This window comes from Aphelocoma coerulescens, chromosome 4 (assembly GCF_041296385.1).
Source record: "Aphelocoma coerulescens isolate FSJ_1873_10779 chromosome 4, UR_Acoe_1.0, whole genome shotgun sequence".
NCBI classification, from domain to species: Eukaryota; Metazoa; Chordata; class Aves; order Passeriformes; family Corvidae; genus Aphelocoma; species Aphelocoma coerulescens.
Window position 1 is genome coordinate 17,438,494 of NC_091017.1, and position 11,323 is coordinate 17,449,816.

General features: G+C 54.6%; 1 protein-coding gene across 1 annotated transcript; it reads right to left on the reverse strand.

Moving 5' to 3' along the window:
• Nucleotides 1-2,317: 2,317 nt before the first annotated feature.
• Nucleotides 2,318-4,027, reverse strand: POU4F2 (POU class 4 homeobox 2). Its single transcript, XM_069012092.1, has 2 exons — nucleotides 3,722-4,027; nucleotides 2,318-3,259 (listed from the first exon to the last, which is right to left on the reverse strand). Exons 1-2 carry the CDS (start codon nucleotides 4,025-4,027, stop codon nucleotides 2,318-2,320), a joined length of 1,248 nt encoding a protein of 415 aa, XP_068868193.1.
• Between the last annotated feature and the right edge of the window lie 7,296 nt (nucleotides 4,028-11,323).

Genomic DNA, 11,323 nt, shown 5'->3' on the forward strand with positions numbered 1-11,323 from the left:
CCCCTCCCAAAAAGCTGCCAGCCCCGGCCGCGGATGGAGGAGCGGGCAACCCGCCCTGCGCGCCCGCGGGGCTGAGCCGTGGCGCTGCGGGGGCCACGACGGTGGCGACAGCGACAAGGGCTGGCGAGGGCCGTGGGGAGGCGGGGGTGTGGACACCGGCGAGGACACGGCGCCTCTGCCCGCCGGACCTCGGGACACCAGGCCCTGCCTCCGCGCCCGCGGAGCCGCCGGCACCCTTGGCGTGCCCGGGCGGCTTTGAAGCTACAGCCGGAGCTGGTGGCTGGGCGGAAATATGAATATTTAATAGCGGTTCGTGTATGATCTCCCTCCCCCCCACCTCGCCCGCTGCCGTCGGTTTTTTTCCCCGGCTTTTGTGAGCACCGCGCGGGGAAATTACTTTTCCCTTTTCAAATTTGGGGTTTATCTTCACGCGTTTGCCTGCGCGGCACCCTCGGCTCCCCCGGGGCGGGGGGACAGAGCGGCTCGGGGAGCGGGGGCTCGGCGGGGACCCTGCACAGCCCCAGGTCCCCCTTCCCACGCGCGGACACGGCCGCGCAGACGCCGAGCCGCAGGCGCGGAGCTCTCCCTGGTGCTGCAGCCGCAGCCCCGGCGCTCCCCGGGCCGCTCCCCGACCAGGGCCGCTCCCCCCTGCCCGGAGGGGGCACGGAGCTCGGGCAGAGGCTGGCGCTGGGAAAACAAGAAGCAGCAAACGCGCTTTGCCAATAAAACGTTAAAATCCTGTTTTCTTTTTTTTTTAATGAAAGACGATTTAACAACATTTAAAAATAACTTAGTACATTACTAGAATAAATAAACCTCCTATTAACAAAACAAAACAACAAAATTAAAAACCCAAACAAAAACCAACGAAATCGGGTCATGTACAGAACTTAAGACTTCAAACAGTCTCGGATAGAACAGCGATACAGCGAAATCTGTAAGAATATATCTATATGTGCGTCAACGCCAATGAAATATTTACAATACATACAGGTACCCAACCGAGTACCCTCAGTTTATTGTTGTTGTTCCAAAAAGAAATGTACCAAACCGGTTGTGAATTTACAAGCAGTGCAGCCTCGCTCGCTCGCTCGCTCCCCTTCCCTACAAATTTTAATTTGGCTTTTCTACAAACAGACTTCCAAAAAGGGACTTTCCTCCGTGGGAAAGTGTTGCAATTAAAGGTAATAAATAACCGAGCAAATAAATAAATAAATAAATAAACAATATCGGATAGATAAATAAATAACCGAGCCGGTCTGAATACCGTCGCGATACACCTTTGAAATCGAGAAAGACGGATATTGTGCTGGCAAGAAACCCGAAGCGACAATCCCCACCCCACCCCCCCCACCCCCCCAAGCGCTGTCACCTACGCGGCCACGTCCTTTCTCACTTCGGGAGCAGCGTGTGGTGGGGACATTATGGGAATCCCCATTAAATATGTAACGCGGTAAACAAATACCTCGGACAGTGAATCAGGCTACACAAATAATGTAGGACATCTACTATAGGGTGCCGACGCCGTACGAATAAGAATACTCGCCAGAGAAATACCTTAGGTTCAGGTGACAATTTACAAATGGCCAAAAGGGACATTCAGAAGAAGAAAAGCTCACGTTCATAAATCCTACCAACACAAAATATTTGATTCTCACTAACAATTTTTTTTTTTACTTTTACCAAGACTTAGATTAAAGAGGTGTAATTAATTAGAATGAGCACAAAATGAAGTTGCTAGAGAGATAAATTAATAATTTACAAGGGGTTGTTTGGCAGTAATCTAATAATAGCTTTTGAAGACCAGTGAACACAGCAGGATCAGCTCTTTCCCTAAGCGTTATAACTTCAGAGAAGGAAAAGGATAATAACCACAGTAAAAATATATATATATTTATATATTTATAATACGCAGTGTAAATGCAGAAAAACCTGCCATCTGTTTTTTTTTTTTAATCATTATTATTATTATTATTATTATTATTTAAATCAAAATACTTTTGAGACGTCTCTCGCGGTGCGAAGCCTCAACTCTAGATTCAAGTTTGGGTCCCGAGAAAGCCATGACATCGTGGCCACCCCGCTGCCACCCGGGCGAGGTCTGTTAGGAATAAAAACCAGCGGTACTTGCCGGGGCGGGTCCGGGCGCGGCTCCGCGGGGAAGTTCCCCCCGAAAGTTGGGCGCGGGGCGGGCGGCGGGGTGGGCTGGGGTTGTTTGGGGTTGTTTTCCTCCTTTCCTTTTTGTCGTTCTTCTCGTTTACTGCTTTTTTTGTCGGTGACGGTGACGCTGATGCTGTCGGTGCTGCTCGCGGCCGGCTCAGATGCCCGCCGAGTACTTCATGCGCTTCTGCTTCTGGCGCTGGTTGCAGAACCAGACGCGGACCACGTTCTTCTTGAGGTCCAGCTTCTCGGCGATGGCGGCGATCTTCTCGGAGGAGGGCCGGGGCTGCAGGGCGAAATAGGCCTCCAGCGAGCGCTTCTCGGGGGCGGCGATGGAGGTCCGCTTGCGCTTCTTCTCCGCGCCGCTGAAGAGCTCGGGCTTGGCCAGTTTCTCGCGGTGGGACTTCTCGGCCTCCTCCAGCCACGCCTGCAGGATGGGTTTGAGGGCGATCATGTTGTTGTGGGAGAGGGTGAGGGACTCGAAGCGGCAGATGGTGCTCTGGCTGAGGGAGCCCACCCCCGGGATCTTCAGGTTGGCCAGCGCCGAGCCCACGTCGGCCTGGGTCACCCCCAGCTTGATGCGGCGCTGCTTGAAGCGCTCGGCAAAGGCCTCCAAGTCGCGGGGGTCGGCGTCCACGTCGCTCATGCAGCCCATGTGGGCCGGCAGCCCGTGGGCGTGGGCCATGCCCAGCGCCGCCGGGTGCATGGGGTTCATGCCGGCCATGTGCGGAGCGTGGCCCGGCGTGGAGACCACGGCGCCGTCGGGGGCCGCCATGGCCCCCAGCGCCAGTCCCGGCGTCAGGTGCTCCAAGAGTTCCCCCTCCAGCGCCTGGTGAGGCTGGTGGTGGTGGTGGTGGTGGTGGTGATGGTGGTGGTGGGTGCCCGACAGGGCGGACGGGTGGGAGATGGGCACGGAGGAGGAGGAGGCGGCCGAGGTGCAGGGGATGGTGTTCATGGTGTGGTACGTGGCGTCCGGCTTGAAGGGGCTGTGGTGCGGCGGGTGGTGGTGGTGGCTCTTGCTCGGGGAGACGATGTCCACCGCTGCCAGGGCTTCGGCGCGGGCCAGCAGGCTCTCGTCCAGACCGCCGAATATATTGCTCTGCAATTGCAAATAGAAGGCACACATAACGCTCAGCAGGGAATTCGCCTCCCCGCGCACTCCGCCGTGCCACTAAAACCTTCCCAGCATGTTAAAAGAGAAATCCTGGAGAAGGGAGGGGGGTGGGGTGGGGGGGGGGGGAGGAGAGGAGAGGAGAAGAGGGAGCGAGCGGGGCGAGGGAGCGGGCGCGGCGCACAGCCGCTCGCACAGAGGAGCCGCGGCGGGCGGGCGGGCGGGCGGGCGAGCGAACGGACGGACGGACGGACACACGCACCAGCCGCACGCAGCATCCCAGGTCATAAAAATTAATACGAGCGGCAAGAGCCGCCGCATGCATAAGTTGGGCGAGCGCCCGGCGGCGCCGGGTGATTTGCTGCACGGCCATGAAAAAATCATCAGGCGGATCCGGGGGGCCACCGAGGGGCTCCCCTTAAAGCGGGGCGGCGGGCGGCGGGCACCTACCGGAGGGGCGGGCAGGCAGGCCCGCCGCATCGCCTCCGCGCCGCCGCCGCTGCCGCCGGGGCCGGAGCCCGAGCTGGAGCCGGAGCCGCCGCTGCCGCCGGGGCCAGAGCCGGAGCCGGAGCCGCGTCCGGCGGAGCCGCCGGTGCCGGTGCTGCTGGGGGAGCTGGCGGCGGGGGCGGCGGCGCCGGCGGAGGGACAGGGCGAGGCGGTGTGCAGGGCCGAGTACTTGGTTTCGTGGAGGCCGCCGCCGCTGCCGCCGCCGTGGGGGAGGCCGAAAGGCTGCTTGCTGCTCAGAGACATCATCATGGTGCTCGCCGCCGCCGCGGCCCGGCCCGCCGGCAGCCGGCCGCCGGAGGAGGGCAGGGGCGCGGGGCCGGGGGCCCAAACCCCCCGGAAAAGCCACAGGAGCCCCGCGCCCCCACCCCCTGAAAAATTAAAAAAAAAAAAAAAAAAAAATCCCACTCGCTCCCCAGCCGGCTGCCCGAGCCCCGCCGGGGACGAGAGGGAGAGGCGGCTCCGGCGAGCCGGGGATGCGCGGGATGCCTCCCGCCCGCCTGCCCGCCCTCCGCCCGGGCGCTCGCCGCTGTCCGCCGCCGCCTCCGCTCCGGCGCCGGCCCTCGCCTCTCGCGAAGTGCCCTCCCCGCCGCCGCGCCGGTGGGTTTTACTCTCTCCCCTCCCTCCCCTCCCCTCTCGCCTGTCACTACAGCCCAACTCCTCGGGAAGGGCCCTCCGCGCCTGCCTCCTCGGCCCCGGCCCCCTCCTCCGCCGCTCCCTGCCCGCCCCCCGCCGCTCCCACGCCCACGCGTGCTCCCGCACTCACCGCCGCGCCGCGCCCCGTCGCCTCCCGGAAAGGGGAGGGAAAATGGCAAAAAGGCAAAAAAAAAAAAAAAAAAGAAAAAAATAGAAAGGAGGGGGAAGCGACCACCCCACCGCCTCAAATCCACCCTCCATGAAAATAAAAAATAATTTTAAAAAAAGAGGGGGAAAAAAGTCCCGTCCGGGCTCACCACGGTCCTACGGCCAGAGTGTCCCGCCGCTGCTCCGGCACCGCTCCGAGGGGCGGCAGGGGCGGGGGGTGCGCCAGGCGCTGCGCGGGGTCAGCGCAGGGAAAGGCCGGGAGCGGCGGCCAGGGGCTGCCCCCGCCGGCGTCCCCCATCGGCGGGGAGCCGGAGGGATCCTCCTGCAAAAGCGCACCGCTATCCCGCCAATTTCCCACGCCTGTCTAATAGGAAAAGAAGGAAAGGAAAAGGAAAAAAAAAAATTGAAAGAGAGAGAAAATAAATCGGGGAAAGTCAGTTTTCCTGGAGGTGGTCGGGTTTATTTCCATGAATTTCACTTTGCAGCAGAAAGGTTAAAATAAGTGCTTAGGTGTTTAATTTCTCACCTAAACAGCAGACTTGGTAATTTTAAGGGAAATAAAAAAAATTACATTGTATCAGCTCTCACTGTCGCCAGCTCAGAGAAATGAAATAAATCAAAGTTAAAAGCTTGAGTATCATTTAATTATGGTGTGAATAGCGCTTGGAAAGAAGTAGAACAACATCTCTAAACAAATTATGGCCGGGCCAGGAAGGAATTATTAGATTGAAATTTCATTTAGGCTCGGGAGACACGGCGCTTCAATATGTAATCTGTTATGCCTCATCTGATTTGTATGCTTAATTCAGCTTGACGAATTTATTAGTTTTCATAATAGTAAAAAAATTGAGCAGCACTATGGGCTAATGCATTGTGTGTACTATAAATTGTATGTCACCGTTGAAAGGCTGAAGTCTATAGAAATCTTTTATTAATGACAACATAGGAAAGAGGATTTTCTTGCAAGCCTTTAAGGAGTTCATGCCAAACCTCCGCGCTTCGTGTCTCGGTAGGCTATTAACATATCGTCATACTAATTAGGCTACTTCATGAGTGATATAATTTCAAACTTTAAATTATGTTCTAATTAACAAGGGTTGTCCAATTTGCTTAATCTTCAAAAGGCTTTTGGCTTGTCTAATTAGTCTAAAGCATCAAGCATCTCCAACGCCCAAGAAAGAGCTATCAATAATATTTTGCGCGTTTTGAGGCGATCGCGGGCAGAGCCCACGCGGGGCGCGGCCCGCCCGTGGCGGGCAGGGCTGGCAGGGAGGCCGCTGTCCCCCGCCTCCCTCCGCCGGGGTCCCCGCAGCGCGCCCGGCCGCTCCTGCGCCCCCGCCTCCGCCTCCCCGGCAGCGGCCGCAGCCCTGCGCGCCTCGGCGCGGGCGTGCCGGGAGGTGTGCGGGAGAACGAGGGAAAGCTCCTGGTTTCCGGGGAAGGGGGAAAAAAAAAAAGGGGAAAAAAAAAAAAAAGAAGAAGAAGAGAATACCTCGTTGGCACGGGGAGGTCCGGGGGCAGCCAGCCTGCCGGGTGCGCGGAGCCGGGGAAGGGGCTCTGCCCGCCCGGCTCTCCGGCTCAACTTTGGCAGAGAGAAATGCGAGGAGGACCCCCCCCCCCCCCCCCCCCCGCTATACATTTAACCCCTCCCGCACTGAGTTTAATTACTCGCAATAGTTGTTCTAATGTATGCTGTCACACGGGAGAATTGAGAACGCATATCGTTAATATGAATTAATCTTGATTTTAATAGCAACTGACAACCGATCTCCAAAACGCTGAGCGCTCATCGCCGCTCCGAACGGCCGCCACCGGGACGCGGAGCGGCGCGGCCGCATAGCTGGGCCAACTTTCCTCGGTGCCGGGCCCGGGGGTGACCCCGGGGGTCCCTGCGATGGCTCCCCGCGCTGCAAGGACTCTCCGCGGCTCCGGCCCCGCGCAGCGCCGCGCTGCTGCTGTGCCCGCTGCCGGCAGCGCCTTGCCCAAGGCTCCTCCGCCCAGCACATCCTGCCTTCCCCCTTTCCCCCCTTTTCTTGGTGATTTTTTTTGGTTTATTTGTTTGTGTTTGGGTGTTGGGTTTTTTTGCGTAGAGCCCCCGCGCTGCCCATCTGCACCCCCGCCCGGAGTCGGGAGGGGCTCCGGAGGTGCCGCAGCAGGCGCGGAGCCTCCGCCGCCCCCCGGCACCTCAGCGGCCCCGCGGGCCCCGCAGCCGGCTCTGCGCACCGCTGGGCTGCCTAAATAAAAGGAGAGCCCCCCCTCCAGCTTACCCACGCCCACACCCTGACCCACGCAGACATCTGGGGAGAAATCACTGTCGCCTCTCATGTATCCATGTTCTGATTTACGATTAAAATTTAAAGACGCGCATTCATATTTTACCGAACCTAATGCGCCCTATGAATTTTTAATCCATTAAGATGCGGGCTACACTTTGAGCAAACTCTACCTTTGTTTTGAGGGCAGGGCAGCGCCGGCCCCGGCCCTGCCGCCCGGTGCCCCACACGGCTCCCGGCCCCCGCCGCCTCCGGGATGCTGCCTCGGGGATCCGGGCACGAGGGGCGACCCGGCCCCACCGCCGCGGGGGCTCCGCGGGTGCGGACAGATGCACCGGCCCGGGACACTCCGCTTGGGGCATCCCCGCACGCCAGCGATGCCTCGGCATCCCCGGCCCCCTCGGTGCCTCCAGCCCGGCATCGCCGCTCGCACCGGCCCCTGCTCCCCCTCTCCCAAATCTCCTCCCCCGCTCCAAATCCGCGGCCGCGCCGCCGCCGCGAGCCGAGTCAAGTCACGAAGTCAAACTTCAAGCCCGGAACGATCAATGAAGAGTTTTGCCGTCCGTGGCGCCTCGTGCTTCCTGGCACTAAAATAAATGCAAGAAATCGAAACTTAATTACTTGAAAGAAATCCAGAAATCCCTCTGCATAATTTATCCAGGCATTTTTCGTGGCGTTTGTGTTGAATGCACGCGTTTAACTCCGCACGCTCCTCTCCCCAGCGCCGCCCCCCTCGGCAGGAGCGGGGCGCCGGGCGGGCGGGGGGCGAGGGCCGGACCCTCGCGGACCCCCGGACCCTCGGACCCTGCCCGGCCGAGGGCCGAGGGGGGAAGAGAAGGGAGAAAACCGCGTTTCTGTCCCCCTCTTTTTCCTCAGCCGAGAGCATCTCCTGGGGCAGGGTGGCAAGCGGGAACCTTTCCTCCCCGCCTGCAGGGTCTGAGCCCTGAGCCAGGCACTCCGCAGGTATTTTCTGATCAGGAGTGCCTGGCATAACAAGCTGAGTCTCCTAAGCGCGATGGGAAGCACCAATAAAGTAACTCGGTTATTCTGACAAATTTCCCTCTGTCATTGGTGTTCCCCCTGTGGATCTCATGCTTCTTCTCATGGATAGGGTATGACACCTGGAAGCTGGGGGTGGGACCCTGACGGGCAATGCAACCACGGCCTCCTCATTCGCCATCCAGCCCGGCTGATGAGAGCCCTGCCTGGTGAGCCTTTCACTGAATTCATTAGGACTGGAAGTCTGCCGGCTCGGGAGCAAACTTTATCATAGACACCTCATCGAGAACTTGAAGTAATGTTATGAAAGAATGAAAAATACATTTGGGAGCTGCCTGGAAACCGAAGTACATTTTGATTTAACTTACATTAACAGAAACCTAATGTAGAAGTGAAGGGATCTAACAAAACCATTAATAATTTAAAAATAATTACAGATAGTCTATCCTTACTATTCATAACCACTCAACATTTTAGACAAAGAAAGCTGAATATTCTTCGTGGGAGAACGATGTGAGCGGACTGCTAAGCAGGAGCCGTCCAGCTCGCACTGCCTCTCCTCTGCTCACAAACACTGCACGTTCCCCACAGCACCCAGGACGCTATCCCAAAACCGCTTTTCCAAGAGGGAGGGTGGAGGTGGAGGCAGGCCCTGTCTTTGTACAGGGCTTTTTGGCAGTCATTTTGGCATGGATTTCAACCTCTCTTCTTTGTTGGAGCTGCTGTTTGAGGTGGGCCCAGTATGGCAGTGGGGCACCAAGAATGTTCCCACGCCTCCTCCAGCTCTTCCAAGGCTCTGCCAGTCCTGGAGACCTCAGGAAAGGCCTTTTTCATCCATAGCCTTGGCTAACACCAGAGGCAATGGTGACTGTCCTGCCCCCTATTCTGTGCCATCTATCTGGTAGCAGCACAGCAATTACCTGCTTGGCTTGCCATGGCGCTGCATAAAAGTTATTTTGAATACCTTCATTTTAATCCAAGTTTCCATTGTGTGCTTTATAGCTCAAGGGTCATGAGTGTCCTGCAAGGCTGTGATTTTGCCTGTATTTCTGCTTGTTTGGATTTGGTTTTGGTTTGGTTTTTTTTTTTTTTGAGACAACACCTGCTGTTCAAACACTGCAAAATCAGAGCAGCTGGAGGTGCAACAAACTTCACTGCTCTTCCTTAGAGATCAAGAAAAAATTGTGAAGAGGGGAATTCAGACATAAAGTGGCTTCTAAAGGAAAAGAAACACTGGATAATACAAAGCAGATAAATTCAGATCTAACTCTCACAGGAACACAGGAACCCTCCTTGCAAATACTCTCACAGGTGGGAGCCCTCCCTAACCACATCCTCAACTCCTACTTGCATTGAAAACATTAAGATCTCATGGATCATTTAAAAAAAACTGTGTAAATCACAGTGTGAATGTCCTTGGGACTCTACTCTTGCTGATCTGGTATCTCAGATTAGCCTTCATTAATTATTTTCATTAATTCCCCTTGTTATAGATGTATTATCACAAATCATATTCCAAACACATTCCCTAATTAAGCACGAAATTCCTCTCTCCCTCTGTGTGCCATTTAACTGGAGCAATGAGGACGTGTGCTCAGCCTGGTGCCTGCCGGCTGCTGCCAGGCACTCGGTGCAACAAAAGATGGTGCTTGCACTTCAGATATCTTTCAGGACTTGCTCTAACTTAGGGAAAATATTGTAATTTTTAATTTGATCACCAGCATGCACATGTCCTCAGCTCGGAGCTCTTAGCCCTTGTAACTTTTCAGTGTCTTCCGTCTACTTCTGCAGGGTTTTCAAGGTAAATCTGAGTTCTTTTTCTCCCCCTTCTGCCATGCAAGGTGTTGGCTGATCTCTTTATGTGTCCCCAGGATTCACCAGGCAGCCTTCTCCTTTCAGCCAGGAAGAAAAAACTGACAGTTGACTTGCATTTGAAAAAGTGATGAAAACCTCGTGTTTCTGAGCAGGCACAGTTGTATCACTGAGTCGGTGTTGTACCCCAGAGCCATTAAACAGTGTGTTAAAATACTTATTTAGGGAGACAGGGTCCTGTGGCCCCGTGTGAGAGGTGTGTAATGTACACCTGTGGTATTTGGTGTGTGCCATGCCATGGATTGTGCTTTCACAGTCTCTGTAGTTTTGGTGAGGTCTGGCATAGACCCACCCTGCTCCATGAATAGGTGGTGGAAAATGTCTGGGAATTACTGTTTTCTTCCTTTGATTCTATGTCCACACAATCAGAGCATGGTGGGACTGGAACCTAACTGATGGGGAAGGCCCACTAGGCCCAGCATCTCCTGGAAATATGTGTGCTGGAGCATCGGTCCCTGCAAGGCCAGGCATGCTGAGCTCAGACCTAGACCTGGAAAACCAGGCTTTAATTCCCAGTAGATCTATCTGTGCATAACACCAATGATAATGTTGGGGGCTGTCCACCTTACCTGTGGGCACAGACACCTGGTTAAGTTTTATTCAAAGCTAATCACAAATCCTCTTCCTTTTTTATTGGTTAAAATTCAGCAGAAATGCTTTCCACCTTTTGTACAACCTCCGGGCACACATCAAAGCCGTTCCCTTCCCACACAGAGCATGGGCAGGCATCCACCTGTGCTCCCTATCCCTTTTTATAAATGAAATACTGTACATTTTGAAGACTGTTAATATAATGAAATCAAGTTGTGAAATGCATCTTCAGCTTGCATCAACATTTCCTGTTGGAAGCAGCGGGTTAGGACTGTGTTATCACGTATCTTTCCCAGTCCTGAGACAGCCATTGAATTCCAGTGAAATCTCTTACAAAGGCAATCAAGACGATCAATGGGAGTTTTGCCAGGAACATCAAAGCTTATTAAATGGTTCTGTGTTAAGAACTGCAAACACACAGACACGCAGGAAAGAAGACAGCTCAGAAAATGGAACTGTGAAGGTAAAGAAAAATTGAAGAAAGAAAAGAAATGATGCCCAGAAAAAAAAAAAAAAAAGCAGGAGATTAATAATTGACAGATGTATATACAGCCAATCTGAAGCAGAGTTTAAAATGCAGACAACTCAGTCTATAGCATGTAACACAAACTTCTGTAGAGGAATTTACTCACAAGGACTTTTATCCACACCTCCTGCTTTAAATATTTCACTGAATTGGGGTGAACTAAATTCATGCTTAACTTCTGTAGTGTTTGTTTTGACAGGGGAGACCTGGGACAACCCAAAGACGTTGTCATTTGAAACCTGTCAAATCATCAAGCTGCATGTGTCTGACTCTGTCTGTTGCTGTGTATATATAGGAAATGCAGAATCAAATCATATTTTTACTTGTTAATCCCTTAGCAGTTCTGTTGCCTGGTAGGTGCCCTGACATGGTGAACTTTCTTGAGTAAAATGCCTTTTTCTTTCCTTGTTTAGGCCAGCGTGTTTCCTTGGGTAAGTGAATTTGTTGCTGTACACTCATGAGACAAGGAAACACTTCCTAACAGGT

What these genes read in the sequence shown, in the direction of transcription:
- POU4F2 (XM_069012092.1), bottom strand. Translation starts at nt 4,027, where the DNA reads ATGATGATGTCTCTGAGCAGCAAGCAGCCTTTCGGCCTCCCCCACGGC. An exon ending in CCTGCCTGCCCGCCCCTCCG is followed by an intron (nt 3,260 to 3,721) that starts GTAGGTGCCCGC and finishes TTGCAATTGCAG; the next exon opens with AGCAATATATTCGGCGGTCT.